The sequence below is a fragment of the Conger conger genome, chromosome 4 (genome assembly GCF_963514075.1).
Source record: "Conger conger chromosome 4, fConCon1.1, whole genome shotgun sequence".
Lineage (NCBI taxonomy): Eukaryota > Metazoa > Chordata > Actinopteri > Anguilliformes > Congridae > Conger > Conger conger.
In genome coordinates, this window is record NC_083763.1 from 76,021,427 (window position 1) to 76,039,868 (window position 18,442).

At 45.3% G+C, this 18,442-nt stretch overlaps 1 protein-coding gene across 1 annotated transcript in view; it reads right to left on the reverse strand.

Annotated features, from left to right (window-relative positions):
* Window positions 1–18,442, reverse strand: part of pde1ca (phosphodiesterase 1C, calmodulin-dependent a) — an 88,392-nt gene that overhangs the window by 829 nt on the left and 69,121 nt on the right. Inside the window, 6 exon segments of the mRNA XM_061239077.1 lie at window positions 11,919–12,170; window positions 12,173–12,379; window positions 13,422–13,469; window positions 13,472–13,596; window positions 17,273–17,393; window positions 17,787–17,868. Of these exon segments, the coding sequence (XP_061095061.1) occupies window positions 11,919–12,170; window positions 12,173–12,379; window positions 13,422–13,469; window positions 13,472–13,596; window positions 17,273–17,393; window positions 17,787–17,868 (835 nt within the window).

Below are 18,442 nucleotides of genomic sequence, written 5' to 3' on the forward strand. Positions count from 1 at the left end.
GGCTGCTCATAACCTCACAGCACTATGAGCCTGACCAGGCTGCTCATAACCTCACAGCACTCTGAGCCTGACCAGACTGCTCATAACCTTACAGCACTATGAGCCTGACCAGGCTGCTCATAACCTCACAGCACTATGAGCCTGACCAGGCTGCTCATAACCTCACAGCACTATGAGCCTGACCAGGCTGCTCATAACCTCACAGCACTATGAGTCTGACCAGGCTGCTCATAACCTTACAGCACTATGAGCCTGACCAGGCTGCTCATAACCTGACAGCACTATGAGCCTGACCAGGCTGCTCATAACCTCACAGCACTATGAGCCTGACCAGGCTGCTCATAACCTTACAGCACTATGAGGCTGACCAGGCTGCTCATAACCTCACAGCACTCTGAGCCTGACCAGGCCGCTCATAACCTTACAGCACTATGAGCCTGACCAGGCTGCTCATAACCTCACAGCACTCTGAGCCTGACCAGGCCGCTCATAACCTTACAGCACTATGAGCCTGACCAGGCTGCTCATAACCTTACAGCACTCTGAGCCTGACCAGGCTGCTCATAACCTCGAGTGTGATACTGCTTTCCTACAACAGCTCTACAGACAAGACTAGAGAGAATACTTTGAGACAATAGATTGACTATATGAGGCATTAACAAAAACTAGTTACAGAATTCTATTAACTACTGTAACTGTCTTGCATTGCCAGGTAACTCAATAAGCAAAGACCGAGTAGCTAGTTGACTAGCTAGCTAGTTACTCTTTACATTAGCAATGCGAGACAGTTACAGTAGCTATTATAATTCTGTGAACAATGCGGATTGATCCCGGATGGCTGAAGTACTCGCCCGGGACTAACGGTTTATAACGCATGTTGAATAATGACAGTTACCCCCTGACATTTGGAAATAAACACCCAGAGACGTGATCTCAGCCCTTTCAGTTCTGGTTTATTGTCACAACATTGCAACAACGTTAGCATTGTAACAAACGTGACCGCGTGGTCAGCACAGGTCGTTGTTTTCCTGGTTTGTGAATAATAGTGTGCCAGTTGTTGGATTTTTATATTTCTTTACTGATATATATATATATATATATATATATATATATATATATATATATATATAGTACTGTATTTTGTTTCTTTCTCCATAACCGGAAACAGGAAAGTACATTTTGTATGTATATGATATATTTTACCGAGACAAAAACAAAACATTATGTTCAAATGTGCTGTTTAAAAATGGTACATCTTAAAGCTTAATAATATGGCTTTGAAGGGAAACAAACAAACAACAACAAAAAAACCGATATAAAACATTTTCCGTGTCTTTCTGGGGTGATTGATTACTTACCGCTTTATTGACAAATGTAACGAACGGCCAAAGCCATGCTCATAACCACATGGCCAAACAATACCACAAATCACCACAGTGCCACAGTGTCTGTTGGCCTTTGCTAATGTTTAAGTTTTTGATTGGCTTAAGAGTTCACACCTCAGTGCCAAGACTTTTGATTGGCTGCAGATTGAAAGGACATCATCAAGAAATGAAATGAATAAAAACAAGAACCAAAAACAAAAAAAAAGGCCCAGAAATGAATTATTGGATTGAACGGCGTAGTGGTGTAATGCAAAAGTCTGCCAGTAGGTGGCACTGCTGTGAAAGAAAATGGCAGGAGCCTACCTGGGATTGAACAGCGATGGAGAAGGCATTGTTTTACGGTGTGTAATAATAGGGGGAAAACCCACAGGTGGATACTTATGAAACTGGTCGAATACGATATTAAAGAATTACATTTTCACATTTTGCTCCTGTGAAGAAATTGAACATTTGCAGCAACTCGCATGGAAATGAAAAAAAAAAAAAAAATCTGATAAGTGGGCTCATAAGTGTCTCTCTCTCATTTATCTTTATTCTTGTAGAGGGCATGGTTCTCTGGCCTTAATCCCAAGAACTAAGTAATATATATATTTTTTATATTATCATTGCAATATATTTTTGTCATCCAAGACATAAATTAAAACACTGACCTTTGTTGCCTACTGAACTATATGAGGATGGATTCACATTAAGACTCGTCAGGATTTTTTCAGTAATAGAAAAGCCTTCACTTCAATTCACGGGTCTGAGTTTGAGTTAAGTAAGGTGCAACTATAGTTTTTTGAAAGAGGCTGGGATCAGTGATGATTAATATTGAACCATGGAAACGCTAAACGTGTGTTTTTTAAACATTTTCAGTTGACATAAAAGCTGCAGAGCACTTATTATGTAAAAACAACACCATTACGAAGCTGTGCTGCATGGGGTCGATTATGATTGAAATTGACAATGCAACCGTAGTGGCCATACAGTATATGACAGTGGAAGTAGACGGAATATGGTATACAATTTCGTGTTTTGCAAAGAAAGAAAAGAAAAAAAAAGAAAAAAGTTTGCAAGAAAAGAAAGCAAGAGCACAAGGAAAGCACAGCCAGGTGAACAGACGTCAATCTAGAACTGTGGGATAGGACACCGTGTTGCACACAAAACTAAGGTCTAGATTCGGTCAAAATTTGTCCTTAAGTTAGCTTCAGGGTTAAATGCTTGCGTTTGCTTTTTTCTTTGCAAACTCAGTTCAGCAAGTTAAGCAGTCAACAATGTTAACTTTGCTAACTTTAGTTGTGTCGAAATAAAAACTAGTATCTGCAAATAATTGCAAAACAATGTCATGGACAAATGTTGACTGAACTAAAGCACTAAAAGCTAATGTAAAATAAAACATAATTTAAAACAAATTAAGGCAGTTGTACATTTCATTTTTACATTTCTCCCTGAAAAAAGAAAATTCTATTTTTTTTTCTTTCATTACAAAATTTATATATGTTGTGGCAAAAAAAGTCAAATTTAGTCAACTTAAAAATCTGGCTGCAGTCTTTGGTCAAGGCAACAAGAGTGTCTGCACAGTGATTTCATTGGCCAGCTGCACTGATGACCTCATCCTTAACCAATGGAGATCCACAGACTTCCGGACTTCATCACAATTGGATGGCTTAACGGGAGTCACTGATTGGACGAGCCATCTGACTCTCTGGTCTGAGGCTAGGTGGATCTCCTGGTCCAGGAAGGGCTACCTCTCATCTAGAATGCAAAAGTGTTCTTTTTTCATTTGGATAAAAAATCAAAACAATCTAACAAACAAGCAAGTAAACAAACATAAGGAAACATGCGTATAAGGCTCATCCGTGTATCTGACTGGTTCTGCTTATGTCAGCTTGGCTGCTAATGTGAAGGTTTTTGGGGTCACTCGTAATGAAAGTCACTAGAATGACTGAAATCTGAACTGTTTTCAGCACTGTTCCCTTATGAAAGAGTGCCCTTGCTGTATATCAAATATATCAAATATCATATTATATTTTCCATGCAATATTTCAAGATATGGCACTTTTTCAAAAGAGAGACGCCATGCTGATACAGTTGGCTGATGAAATTAACCGTTGTGTTTTTATGTTATGGGACAGTTTATTAGTTGTTACCATGTTACCATAACCTTATTTCGAATATTAACTATACTCTTACAATGCATTTTTAAAACACATTTAGAATACTGTATTGTATTTGACATCATGTATACTATCTTGAGGAATCTTGCTCACTTCGTGAGATGCTACTGTCTGTGTAATAGTAATTCACACAGGTTACAGCACACAATGCCCTCCTGCTCAGACAGCAACCCACAACCTCCACAGGCCAAGTCAGTTTCCCAGCCACTATGCTAGACTGCGTTCCTTGTCAATGCCACTAATTAAACATATATCACTTTGGCATAATACAAACTAGAAGAACGTGCTGTGTTCTACGGCACTATAAGGTAAAAGCCTTCTGTAGTCTGCTCTGGCCCTGCCAATGTGCCTCTACGTCATATAGATCGTCAATCAAGATATGTCAGAAAATTGTTGACGCCCACAAATTTGTCTGTTTAGTTAGTTTTCTATTAATTCTACACAGAGCATATCCAGCACCTGATTGGATAGAGAATACTTTATGCAAATGAGATGGGCACACTGACTATACCCACCCCAGAACACATTTTTTTCTCAAAACTGTACATATACAATTATATATAATATTGAATATATACAGATAATATATAATTGTATATTTAGGGCAGAGCCAAGCTGGAACAGTGAGTGCAATTACTCTTCAAGGTGTGAGGTCACAAATATGCGATTAGAATGCTAACTGAACATTCTAATGCGGGTGTCACAGCCAGGCGAATGAACGCAGCGGAGTTCTAGAACACTGACTTGGAATATTGGGGGGAAAAAAACACAAACATTCCATAAAACACCTGCTCTTCAAAGGGGTAAAAGGTTGCGGGTTTGATTCCCAGGGGGGCATAGCTGCTGCATGCTGAGGGAAGGTTGGAATATCTTCTGTAGAGAAGCTAAGCGCATCAGTGGGAATGGGAACATTTAATCTGTATAATTTCCACTGGACAAAACCATCTGCTAAATCCTGAAATCACATGTAACCTACATAACCTATAAATCAAGAGACTGTTGTCTCCTTCCTAATATCATATTACTAATATGTAATGAAGTTATAATAACATATTAGAAATGAAGTAATGCTGTTATTAATGCTTCTTTGAGCATTATTGATGGCAAGGTACTCTGATGTATTACGGATTTGCTAAATATACACATTTATTAGAAATATCTCTATCATCAACATTCACTGACATGTCTCTGCAAACTGTAAATACACACACATATACACACACAAACATACTTGTACAATATACAAACACACGCACACACATACACTCACACAAACACACATACACACACACACACACACACACACACACTTACACATACACTCACACAAACATACTTGTACAATATACAAACACACGCACACACAGACTCATGCACACACACACACACACACACACACACACTTACACATACACACACACAAACATACTTGTACAATATACAAACACACACACACACACACACAGACTCATGCACATAAATACACACACACACACTCACACACACACCAACACATATACTCATGCACACACACACACACACACACAAACACTTACACATGCACACACATACAAACACAATCACACATGTGCATGCTTGTATGATTAAAACCTGGATGAATAAATGATATAAATGACATAAATTCAACAAGGATAATGTTTTCATTTACAAAAATATTTATATTCATTATATATCATGTCACATATTGCAGTTGAAGATTGGTTTGCTACACAGGTAATAATTATGAATATGTGAACTTGATTGTTTTAGATATGGAGAGTACATTCATTCTGAGAGCCAAGAATCACACATTTCAAGAATTTATAATAATCTCTTAATGAACAACCTGAAAGCAAGCAGAAAGACACACGCACACACACACACAAACATGCACACACACAAGAACACAAACAAGGATGAACGCACACAAACATGCACACACACACAAGAACACACACAAGGATGAATGCACACAAACATGCACACACACACAAGAGCACACACAAGGATGAATGCACACAAACATGCACGCACACAAGAACACACACAAATGCACACATGTGCATGCAGGCATATGCACACCCAAACGCACACACAGACACACACACTCACACGTTCACACACACACACACACATACAGACACACACACACACGCGCTCACACACGCTCACACAGATGCATATTCACACACAAAGATCTTTTGAGATACACAGCTTCAACAGAGCCTAAACACCTTCCTTTATACACTTTAAAAATGTTTTTAAAAGTAATCACCTGTTGATTTCTCTACCTTTTAAAATCTAATTTTTACCTATTTACAGAATAAGCCATATATGCATTTTCTTTCTCTCTAGATTAATCTCCCAAAAATAGTACTGTCCAAGTGCCCAAAACCCACGATCCTTCACCTTGAAGATCATTAAAATGGCTTTGGCAACATTCAATATATTTACAAAACTACATGTCCTTTTAAAGACATATATTTAAGGCTACGCCACGTTTTGCCTTGAAACACAAAAACAAACAGTATAACGAACAACGTTTTTGCATCCTACGACAGAAATGTGACATTACCTTGAATGTTTTGGGTCGTCTTTCACCTTGTCCAATCTGGACATTTTTACCAAATAAATAGAGATTATAGAAATCTTTCTGTCATCATTCCCACACCAAAACTATAATATCCCATATAAAGGCCAAACAAAATATACAAAACATATATGTGCTGACATTAACAGCACGGTGAAGCGCACACAGGCTTTTTGCGAGCCAGGGCTAGCGACCGCAGTGTTTTCTGGAAGCAGTGCCGGTCTCGGACAGAACACAGTCACATATATTTTCTACCTTTTGCCAGCGGAGCTCACCACAGTTACAAAACGGATACGGTTGCTGAAAGCTACAGTGCGACTGGCGCAGTCTTTCATACGCAGAACCCGACAGACGGGAGGACAAAACCACAGGGCCGCACACACACACACACACACACGCGCGCGCACACGCAGCTGAACAATAGCTCAAGGGCGATGGATGCTATGAACAGCAAAGTCCTGAAGGGGCACGGCCTGGCCCCTCCTCTGTTCAACTGTGATGTCATCGGCCAAACAAAGAGTTTGCAGCCAATCATGGCGGCAGAAGGCTCCGATGACATCTGTGAAGAGCAGAATCCTGGGGAGGGCGATCGACTGTGAGCGTCCTGCTGCAGTCAGGCGTGACGAAAACACGACTCCACAAATCACCCCCCGCCTAGGTTCACACTGCGCCCCTCCACAAAGGCGGTGCACTACTGTCCAAAATAAATTCAAATAAACAAAAAAAAAAATTATAATTACAGTTAAATAAAATAAATCTGTATGAAAAATATAACAGCTTTGGAGAGAGAGGCGGCCATTTTGATCATGCTGTTAGAGGGCCGGCCCAGTGTGACATGGTATACTCCAGGAAACAGCACTGCAGGTGAGCCACTGTTCCTCTGCGTTTAACAGTATAACACAAACATGAAACGACAGCAGTAGCAAAATAACAAAAACAAGAATCAAGAGAAGAAGAAGGGTGGAACTCAAGAAGGAACTTTTTCTTCCTCAAAGTGTCCCTTAATAATGTCATCTTAGCCATTCATTTGAGGCTATCGGAGAGGTGGTCCAGACTCCAGATCCCGTGATCACTGTCTTTGTGATGCAGTCATTCTGCGGATTGACAGCTGGACCGATGTCTCCTCATTGGCTGTGGGACAGGCCCCGCCTCCACAACCCCACATGCCCCGCCTCCACAACCCCACATGCCCCGTCTCTACAGACCAACAGGCCCCGCCTCCACAGACCAACAGGCCCCGCCTCCACAGACCAACAGGCCCCGCCTCTACAGACCAACATGCCCCGCCTCTACAGACCAACAGGCCCCGCCTCCACAGACCCCTTAGGCCCCGCCTCCACAGACCCACAAACCCAGCCCACTAAGCAATGCTCTGCCCTATAACTAAAACAAACCAATGATGATACTAATAATTACATTCATAATAATAATAATAATAACAATGTTTCACACATGAATCAGCGCAGAGTCCAGGGGGCGGGTTTCCGCGGAGGCCTTTGCGGGGGGGGGGGAAGGTGGGGGGGGGGGTTAGTCTCTATGGGACGTAGAGGCAGCAGCGAGCACGGCTAAAGGAGGGGGGGAGTTGCTATGGTTACGCTTCCTGTCCTCTTCAGAATCTGTGGAAAAGAGAGAGAGAGTTTGAGCGAAAGAATACTGTAAAAAGACAGTGCAAGAGATAGTGAAAAAGACTGAGAGAGAGAGAGGGAGAGAGAGAGTGAGAGTGAGAGAGAGAGTGAGGGAGTAAGAGAGTGAGGGAGGGAGAGGTGAGAGAGAGAGGGGAGGGAGAGAGAGACAGAGAGACAGAGAGAGAGAGGGGGGAGAGAGAGAGACAGAGAGACAGAGAGAGAGAGAGAGAGAGAGATATGGCACTTTTAGACACTTTTATTTCTTCAGGGATTCAGGAGCTGCCAGAGAAGGGTGGAAAGATGGGGGTGATGGTGGGGGTGCATCAATGACCCCTGTTCCCTGTGGATGAGTGATTACGAAAAAAACACAAAATAAAACGCTCATCTGGGGGAATCTGGGCCTATATTAGAAAAGACGTGGGTTTGGTCATTTCTAGCACTGCAGGGAAACAACATCACATGAGTTTTCACATTTCCATTTCCACTTGAAAGGCCAGGTTTATTGTGAAAGCCCCACACAGGGCATGTTAAAACGAGTCGGATGATCTCTATCGATCATTCATGAGCAAATGCAGCGCTTTGAGAAGAGAGATACAGCAAGCGGGTTATACAATCGGGCCAAACACACGCCTAACACACGCTGTCGCTGATATCGGCAGACTTACAATACACTGCAATGTCGGCAATACGTACAACATACAGTATAACAAAACAAATGTCATGGAAATGCCTTTTTATAGAAGATGCCAGGTGCGTCATGGACCTGGCTAGTTAGTAAGTGAGTGAGTGAGTGAGTGAGTGAGTGAGTGAGTGAGTGAGTGTGTGAGTGAGTGAATGAGTGTGTGAGTGAGTGAGTGAGTGAGTGAGTGAGTGAGTGTGTGAGTGAGTGAGTGAGTGAGTGAGTGAGTGAGTGAGTGAGTGAGGTGGTATCTTGATGACATATTTATTGATTTATTGATTATTATTATTGTCCACCATCTTTTCCTGTCCACTGTCATCACAAGTTTCCTGGGGTTTGAAAGAAACGGAGCGTTTTTGACGTTCAAACTCGCCTGCATTTGAACTAAGGTAAGTTACACTGGTGCAACGGGCGACGGAACACAGATGCAGGGCAGAAAAAGCAATCGAACCCAGAAGGCTCCCAGATGGAATGAACAGACAGACACACCTGATACATGCAGCGCACGCACCACAGGGCAAGAGGGACCAGGTTCTCCCTCGGACTCACGCAGAAGAATTCTCCCTGACAACAGAATACTCAGTCCAATACCCGGCCCTTTGTCTAGCCCTAGAGGTCATCTTCAATATGCCATTCTTCAGAGATGGATGACAAACAGTTTAAGTGCAATCAATTCGCAAAAACAAATACAAAGAACATGGGGTTTGCGGACATTTTATGAAAGATGAATTACATTTTAGAGAAACAAAACATGAAACTACGTTACGTACAAAATATATGTACAGAAAGAGAATCCCTTCCACTTCTCCAAAACATTACCCTAATCTTAACACAAACCTAATGCTTACCATTTTCTTAACCCAAAGGCTAATTTCCTTACCCTAACCCTAATTCAATTCAATAAAATAAATACAGGTAAAGGTTTTTGAAATGATTTATTATGAAAAATGTATTTCACTGAAAATAAAGCACTTTATTTAATACTTTAAGCACAATACTTAATGCACAATGCTTAAAGTCTTAGGTCCGAAAATGTTATTAAATTATCCAAAATCAATGACTATGACCATTCATTACACTAACCATTCCCCTCACTCCAAATGTAACCCTACTTATAATACAAGACAAATGATTACCATTTTGTAAACCCTAACCCCTTGTCTGGCCTTTTCAGTCATAATTCTGACCTGCACTGTATATCACAAATATACAGTATATCATCGGTTACATACATATAACCATCCCAGTATTAAACATTTATAATGGAGATAAATCATAGAATAATTCAATAAAATATGGTTCATGGTCGATGCATGTATACATTGCACACACACACACACACACACACACACACACACACACATAAAGACACACAGACACAGACACACACACAAACACATACAGACACAGACACACACACACACACACACACACACACACACACACACATAAAGACATGCAGAGACATAGACACCCACACACACACACACATAAACACACACACAAACAAACAAACACATGCAGACACAGACACACACACATAAACACAAACACACACAGACACACACAGACACACACATTTACAACAGAGACAGTGATAATCTCAGACTGACTTGCGCTTGTTTAGGATTCAGGATAGTCATGCCAGCCCAATGGACGCATTAAGATGTCAGATTTGAAAATGTGTGCTTGAGCAGTGACTTGATTGAGGCCAATCAATTGAACTCAATTTTAAACGCAACCTTGAAGTCCTGCCTCATAAATCTGCTTCTGCAGTGATATATATATACATGTGTGGTCCCTCAGAGAACCCACACTGACACACTCTTCCATCATCGGGATGGACTCACTGACTGTGGTCATTAAACATGTGGTCACTTATGGCCAAAGAGTAGGGGTATCCCCGGCTCCTGGCTAAATTCCCAACCCTGGCTCTCCCAAACAAATCATACCCCAGTTTAATTGGCTAAAGATGGTTCTCTCCCTCTCCACCTCTGCTGGTGTGTGGTGAGCATTCTGGCACAAAATGGCCGCCGTGTATCACTGTAAAGTACTTGGAGTGTGGAAAAAAAATGGCAATATAAATATATATATATTAATAATAATAATAGTAATAATAATAATAATAATAATAACAATAATAACCATAATAATGAACCTGGCCCCTCTCCGTTCCAGATTACAATACTATGTTAAATTCACACACGTGTAGCTATTTCATATACAGTGTGTGTCATGTTTTTGTACGTGAGGAAGAGGCCACGATTACAGGTTCAGCTGAGAGACAGCGTTCTATAGCGAAGGCAAACTGGCACATTTAATTGTTTTTTTGGGTCAGCTGCATAACAGTTGGCTTCGACAAGTTCCAAAAATGTGTAAATTCAAAAAAGGTGTGACACACAAAAACCCGACAGACGTGTGAAACAGACAAATTTCACGAATGTGCTCAAGGTCCCTCTAATACACGAACTGAGACGCAGGTGCACACGGTATTCACCACTCACCCTGCGGGCGTGTGTGTGTGTGTGTGTGGTGTGTGTGTGTTTGTGTGTGTGACTGACACAAGCGCAAACACATTCTGAGAGTCTTATCAAAACGTCCCAGCAGGTGGCGCTGTTTCACCACAAAAGGAGCCTGAGAATGCCTCTCTGAATTGTCGACTCACTCAGTCGCAGTCATGGCCCCACACGCTCCACACCGCGGCCCTCACCCGAAGGAGATCACTCCGTCTCCTCGGCGCCCCACAGCCCGCACGTCTCCCGGGTGCCCAGAGGGGGCGCGTTCTCAGTCTCCCACGTCAGGGTTTGTTTCACTAAATATTTCCTGAAAGAACTGTAACCTCAGGGCACGAGCACGGAAGTTGTTATTTTATTTAAACAAGTTGAGCGCTCTGAACAAATGAACACGTGAGCAGAAGCAGTGTATCAGGAGTGAGTGAGAGAGTTAGTGAGTGTGAGAGTATGCAAGTGAGGTAGTGAGTGAGTGAATGAGTAAGTGAGTGAGTGAGTAAATGAGTGAATGAGCGAGGAGAGTGAGTGAGAGAGTTCGTTTACTGAACGAGTGAATGAACTGACAGACACACACATCACCACTGACCGTCTAGTGGTAGGACACGGACAAAACACAGCGATTATAGTGAGTATTCTCTCGGACACAGGAGCTCAAACCCGGGGACGGGGAGCCCTGTCTAAATGAAGCCATTACTCTGAAGCTGCTTTCCCACACCAAGAATCAAATGCAAGGAAAAGTCAAAAAAAGGTAAAAGCCTAAATGATTTCAACCCTGACGACGCTCAACCCAGCTTTATTCTGAGCTGCGCGCCGCGCCAGGCTTAGCGTTGCTGCCGAGGCGGCATCGACGCTCCCTCCATCGGAGTCTAACGGCGCTGATCACGCGAAGGCGGCTTAAGGCTACGTACACACGGCAATAAGGAGCACGCTGCGCAGCGAAACTACAAGCGGCCGGGAGCGATGGACGTACCGGTGCGCGCCGGCTGCCTGCTCTCTGCCCCGGGGGCGGCGAGGGAGCCCTCTCCGTTCTGAGGGCCGGGTTTGGGCGGGGTCTCCTTCCCCCCGGGGTCCTTGTCCCCTTCCTCCACTTTGGGCTGCTGCTCCACGGGCTCCTTCCGCACCTCCTCGGCCCGATTGGGCTCGTCTGGCTGGCCCGGCGGGCCCTCGCCCCGGCTGGACTCTTGGGGCTTGCTCAACTTGTTGGCCTGGCCGGGCTTTTCGGATTGGCCGGGCTGTTTGGATTGGCCGGGCTTTTCGGATTGGCCGGGCTTTTCGGCCTGGCTGGGCTTTTCGGATTGGCCGGCTTTTCGGATTGGCTCGACTCGCCCGCCTGGCCCGGCTTCGCCTCTTCCACGTCGGCCGCCGTCGTGCCCTCCGCCTCCTCCAGGGCCTTCTTGTCCTCCGCCTCTTTCTTTGCCTTCTCCTCCAGGTCTGAGGGTGGAGAAGGTTGTTTTAGGAGGCAAAGATTACCGCCAACATCTCACACGCAGGATCCGCTTAACCGATTTGTCAGGTATTACACGTACTGTAGGGCAGGGGTGTCAAACACCAGTCCTGGAGGGCCACAGCGTCTGCTGGTATTTCTGGATTCCTTTCAATCAGCAGCCAATTAAGGCCTTGAGAACAAGGTGTGTGGACCTTCTGGCTAATGAAAGTATGGCTAAATAACGTCATCGCTTGTAGCGTGCTGACATACAGCAGAAGCAGCAGACACTGTGGCCCTCCAGGACGGGAGTTTGACACCCCTGCTGTAGGGCCCTCTTAAAAGATTCCTCAGTCTAACACATACTGTAGGGCCTCTTAAAAGATTCCTCAGTCTAACACATACTGTAGGGCCTCTTAAAAGATTCCTCAGTCTAACACATACTGTAGGGCCTCTTAAAAGATTCCTCAGTCTAACACATACTGTAGGGCCTCTTAAAGATTCCTCAGTCTAACACATACTGTAGGGCCTCTTAAAAGATTCCTCAGTCTAACACATACTGTAGGGCCTCTTAAAAGATTCCTCAGTCTAACACATACTGTAGGGATTCCCAAATGATTCCTCTGATCTATTTAATATCCATATACAGGCCCTGAACCAGTTATTATAATTCAACACTTTTGATGGTTTACCCATAACCTTTTCATACCCAACGCATGGATGCACATCCAGGTCGGGACAGGAGGGGTCACATCCCTCCAGACTTTGGGAACACGTCAAATACCCCAGAAGACAATTCCCAGCCACCCCCCCCCCCCCCCCCCCCCCAAAAAAAAGAGCTGAGATGAGCTATATGTCCTTGCCCAAAGCCTTTGGGGCATTTTCCAGCAGGAACTGGGCTCAACGCACGTATCCCCGGATCACCTTGAAAGATTGTTCATTCGGTCATGGCCTCCCCAGCAGGGGCGGACCAGCAGCTCAGTGAATGGCTCTCAGGAGGAGGAGACAGGAGGATAGAGGAGGGGACAGAGGAGAGAGAGCTGACCGCACCTTTGGTGGCCTGGGTCTTCCACTTGTCCCGGTTCTTCTGCACCTCTCGTTCCAGGCCCCCTTGAAGCTGCGGAAGTCCACGCTCATCAGGGAGCAGTGCAGGGAGGTGCTGCCCTCCGAGCCTGTGCTCTTCACGCTGGAGCGCTTCCCCTCCGTCTGCGGCGTGCTGTTCAGGCTGCGGGAGCAGGGTCACAACGCTTCAGCTTCAGAGTCGCTCAGTCACAGAGTCATTCAGTGACAGGTTCACAACGCTTCAGCTTCAGAGTCGTTTAGTCACAGGGTCGTAACGCTTCAGCTTCAGAGTCGCTCAGTCACAGGGTCACAACGCTTCAGCTTCAGAGTCGCTCAGTCACAGGGTCACAACGCTTCAGCTTTCAGAGTCGCTCAGTCACAGGGTCACAACGCTTCCGCTTCAGAGTCGCTCAGTCACAGGGTCACACGGAGTCAGAGTGCTCAGTCACAGAGTCATTCAGTCACAGGGTCACAACGGTTCAGCTTCAGAGTCGTTTAGTCACAGAGTCACAGAGTCACAACGGTTCAGCTTCAGAGTCGCTCAGTCACAGAGACGCACGGTTCAACTATAGAGTCATTCAGTCACAGAGTTTACGGTTCAGCTACAGAGTCATTCAGTCACAGGGTCGTAACGGTTCAGCTTCAGAGTCGCTCAGTCACAGAGTCATTCAGTCACAGAGTCACAACGGTTCAGCTTCAGAGTCGTTCAGTCACAGGGTCACAACGGTTCAGCTACAGAGTCGCTCAGTCACAGGGTCACAACAGAGTCGCTCAGTCACAGAGTCATTCAGTCACAGAGTCACAACGGTTCAGCTTCAGAGTCGCTCAGTCACAGAGTCATTCAGTCACAGAGTCACAACGGTTCAGCTTCAGAGTCGTTTAGTCACAGGGTCGTAACGGTTCAGCTTCAGAGTCGTTTAGTCACAGGGTCGTAACGGTTCAGCTTCAGAGTCGTTTAGTCACAGGGTCGTAACGGTTCAGCTTCAGAGTCGTTTAGTCACAGGGTCGTAACGGTTCAGCTTCAGAGTCGCTCAGTCACAGAGTCATTCAGTCACAGAGTCACAACGGTTCAGCTTCAGAGTCGTTCAGTCACAGGGTCACAACGGTTCAGCTACAGAGTCGCTCAGTCACAGAGTCATTCAGTCACAGGGTCACAACGGTTCAGCTTCAGAGTCGTTCAGTCACAGGGTCACAACGCTTCCGCTTCAGAGTCGCTCAGTCACAGGGTCACAACGGAGTCAGAGTTGCTCAGTCACAGAGTCATTCAGTCACAGGGTCACAACGGTTCAGCTTCAGAGTCGTTTAGTCACAGAGTCACAACGGTTCAGCTTCAGAGTCGTTCAGTCACAGGGTCACAACGCTTCCGCTTCAGAGTCGCTCAGTCACAGGGTCACAACGGAGTCAGAGTCGCTCAGTCACAGAGTCATTCAGTCACAGGGTCACAACGGTTCAGCTTCAGAGTCGTTAGTCACAGGGTCGTAACGGTTCAGCTTCAGAGTCATTTAGTCACAGAGTCATTCAGTCACAGAGTCACAATGGTTCAGCTTCAGAGTCGTTCAGTCACAGGGTCACAACGGTTCAGCTACAGAGTCGCTCAGTCACAGAGTCATTCAGTCACAGAGTCATTCAGTCACAGAGTCACAATGGTTCAGCTACAGAGTCGCTCAGTCACAGAGTCATTCAGTCACAGAGTCACAACGGTTCAGCTTCAGAGTCGTTCAGTCACAGAGTCATTCAGTCACAGAGTCACAACGGTTCAGCTCAGAGTCGCTCAGTCACAGAGTCATTCAGTCACAGGGTCACAACGGTTCAGCTACAGAGTCATTCAGTCACAGGGTCACAACGGTTCAGCTTCAGAGTCGCTCAGTCACAGAGTCATTCAGTCACAGAGTCACAACGGTTCAGCTTCAGAGTCGTTTAGTCACAGGGTCGTAACGGTTCAGCTTCAGAGTCGTTTAGTCACAGGGTCGTAACGGTTCAGCTTCAGAGTCGTTTAGTCACAGGGTCGTAACGGTTCAGCTTCAGAGTCGCTCAGTCACAGAGTCATTCAGTCACAGAGTCACAACGGTTCAGCTTCAGAGTCGTTCAGTCACAGGGTCACAACGGTTCAGCTACAGAGTCGCTCAGTCACAGAGTCATTCAGTCACAGGGTCACAACGGTTCAGCTTCAGAGTCGTTCAGTCACAGGGTCACAACGTTCAGCTACAGAGTCATTCAGTCACAGAGACACAACGGTTCAGCTACAGAGTCATTCAGTCACAGAGACGCACGGTTCAACTATAGAGTCATTCAGTCACCGAGTCATTCTGTCACAGAGTTTACGGTTCAGCTACAGAGTCATTCAGTCACAGAGTCGTACTGTTCAACTACAGAGTCATTCAGTCATAGAATCACTGAGTCATAGAGTCATAGAGTCACAGAGAGAGTCATACAGACAGTCATATGTTTCAGACTGCTGAGTCACAGATATAGTCATACAGTTCAGAGAGAGTCACACAGAGAGTCATATGGTGCGAGTCACAGAGAAGCACACCTAGACACAGAGAGAGAGAGAGTCTTACATATAACATTTCAGTGAGAGGATCATAGGACACCGAGAATCAAGAGAATAACAGAGAGCATCAGTGTTACAGACGGACACAGAGTCACACAGCGGGAGTCAGACAAGACGCGTGTCCCTCTGAGGGAGAGAGAGGGAATGAGAGCTGTGACTTAAGAGACGGATTGAAGAGACGGATCTGCATGAATCCCATATTTAAGGCCCGGGTCATTTTTCTTCCTGTCGGCTACGACACCGGATGACGTATCCGAATGACGGGGGCCGAGGCTGGCACGAGCTCCGGCGAATCAAAACACCTGGGAGCATTATCACGCAGCCTTGGGAATTCATTGTAATCCCGCAAAGCGTTTCCAAACGACGTCATTTTTTAAGAGCCGGCCTGCTTTTCACAGCCGAGCCAGGCTCTTTTCCTGGGCCCTCGGCCTGTAAATATTTTATGGGAATTGTGGAGTTTTATTTTACTGCATTGGGAAGGTTTTTTTGGGGCGGGTCGTGACCGCCGTTTGGAAGGAAATTTGGGGTCCAGAGACGGCAGTCAGATCTGGTTTTGTGTGCGATAGAACAGCTGGAACAAACAGGGACTGTGTGTCTGTGTGTGGCTGTGTGTGTGTGTGGGTGTGTGTGAGTGTGTATGTACGGGTGGGTGAGTATGCGTGTGTGCGAGTACGTGTGGGTGTGTGTATGTTTTGTTTAAATCATGGTAATATATTGTTTTGGTACGTGCTTCTGCATTTTTACAGTATAGCAATGTGTGTATGTGTGTATGTGTGTGTTTGCATGATTGCATATTCCTGTATTAGAATACATCAATAGTGATGTGTAGGTGTGTGTGTGTGTGTGTGTGCGTGTGTTTGCGTGTGTGTATGTCTGTTTGTGTGTGTGTGTGTGTGTGTGTATGTCTGTTTGTGTGTGTGTGTGTGTGTGTCCGAACATGGCTGGGACTGACCCCTGCCTCCTCACGCTACTCCATTAAAAAAATTAAAATAATAAATAATAAAAAGCAGGGGGGGTGGGGGGGGGGGAGGCTGCGGTGATGTTTCCAGATCGTTGTGGAAATGTCTCGGGAACCAATCATGATATACAAGGACGAATCATGACTGTGATTGGTGGTTCTGCCCGAGGCATCACTGGGGTTCATTTACTGAGGATAATGCAATAGTGCAAAGAGGAAACAACAAGAAGACTTACAAATAAGAGAGAGAGAGAGAGAGAGTGACAGAGAGAGACAGGAAGTCACAGGAAGTCAGGTGCCTTGAGGCAGGAAGTGGCTCTTCCTCACCTGGAGCGGCGGAACACCGCCATGTCGGAGCGGGACGCCTCTTCGATGAGCGGCGAAACGATCTTCTCCGTCATGTCCGACAGGACGGTGAATGTGGGCTCCACGATGAAATCGATGAACCCTGCGGAGAGGAAAGAGCTGCTATCCCTCTGTGCCCCGCAGTCCGCTAACGTACGGAGGCGGCAGCTAGATCGGGCGACACCTCGCAACAAACGGGCAAATATAATGGGCAAAGTCGGCGAAGTTTCTCTCAGCAACACAAACGTGTTGTCTGAACAGTCACCCTGGCGAGCAGCACAGCAGGGTCTGCACATGCTCCAATCAGCCTTTTCCGTGTTCTAGAACTCTATCACTGCCGTCGTGACAATTACGTTCCGCCTCGGAAATCAGTTCCGCCCTGTCATTATGACATCACAGTTTAAAGGGAAGGTCTAACGCTGTAGGTTTTTACGTGTAAACTGGGGGTACTAATTCTTTGCCCGTGTCAGGGTCACACAGTGCAGGGAACACTCACCGATCTGGGACTGGGCCACCATGGTGGACTTGCGGTCACACAGCGGAGAGAAGGGCAACCCCAACTCTGACTCTTTATCCCCCTGCAAACGGGGAGTTCAGACTGAGACCATCCAACCAGCAACACACACACACACACACACACACACACATACTCACACTCACACTCACACACACACACACACACACTCTCACACACACACACACACTCATACTCACACACACTCACACTCACACACACATACTCACACTCACACTCACACACACACACACACACACACACACACACACACTCACACACACACACACACACACACACATACACACTCATACTCACACACACTCACACTCACACACACTCACACTCACACTCACACTCACACAAACACACACACAAACACCTGAGCCTGTATCTGGGGCCCACCAGTGACAATGCTTCCATTTTGCATTCTTTTCTAATTTAATACAACATTTTTCATTACTCATTATATTAGCCGCATAACAATTTGAGTGAAAAGTTGAATCTTTGAAAAGACTACATCAATTTCAGAATTTCTCAGTATTCTTTGGTATGTCCACCTTTTGCTTTAATGGCAACATGCACTCAAGCTTCTTGTGATGTTACTGAACGCTGGGCATTTGTCAGGCTTCAAGTGC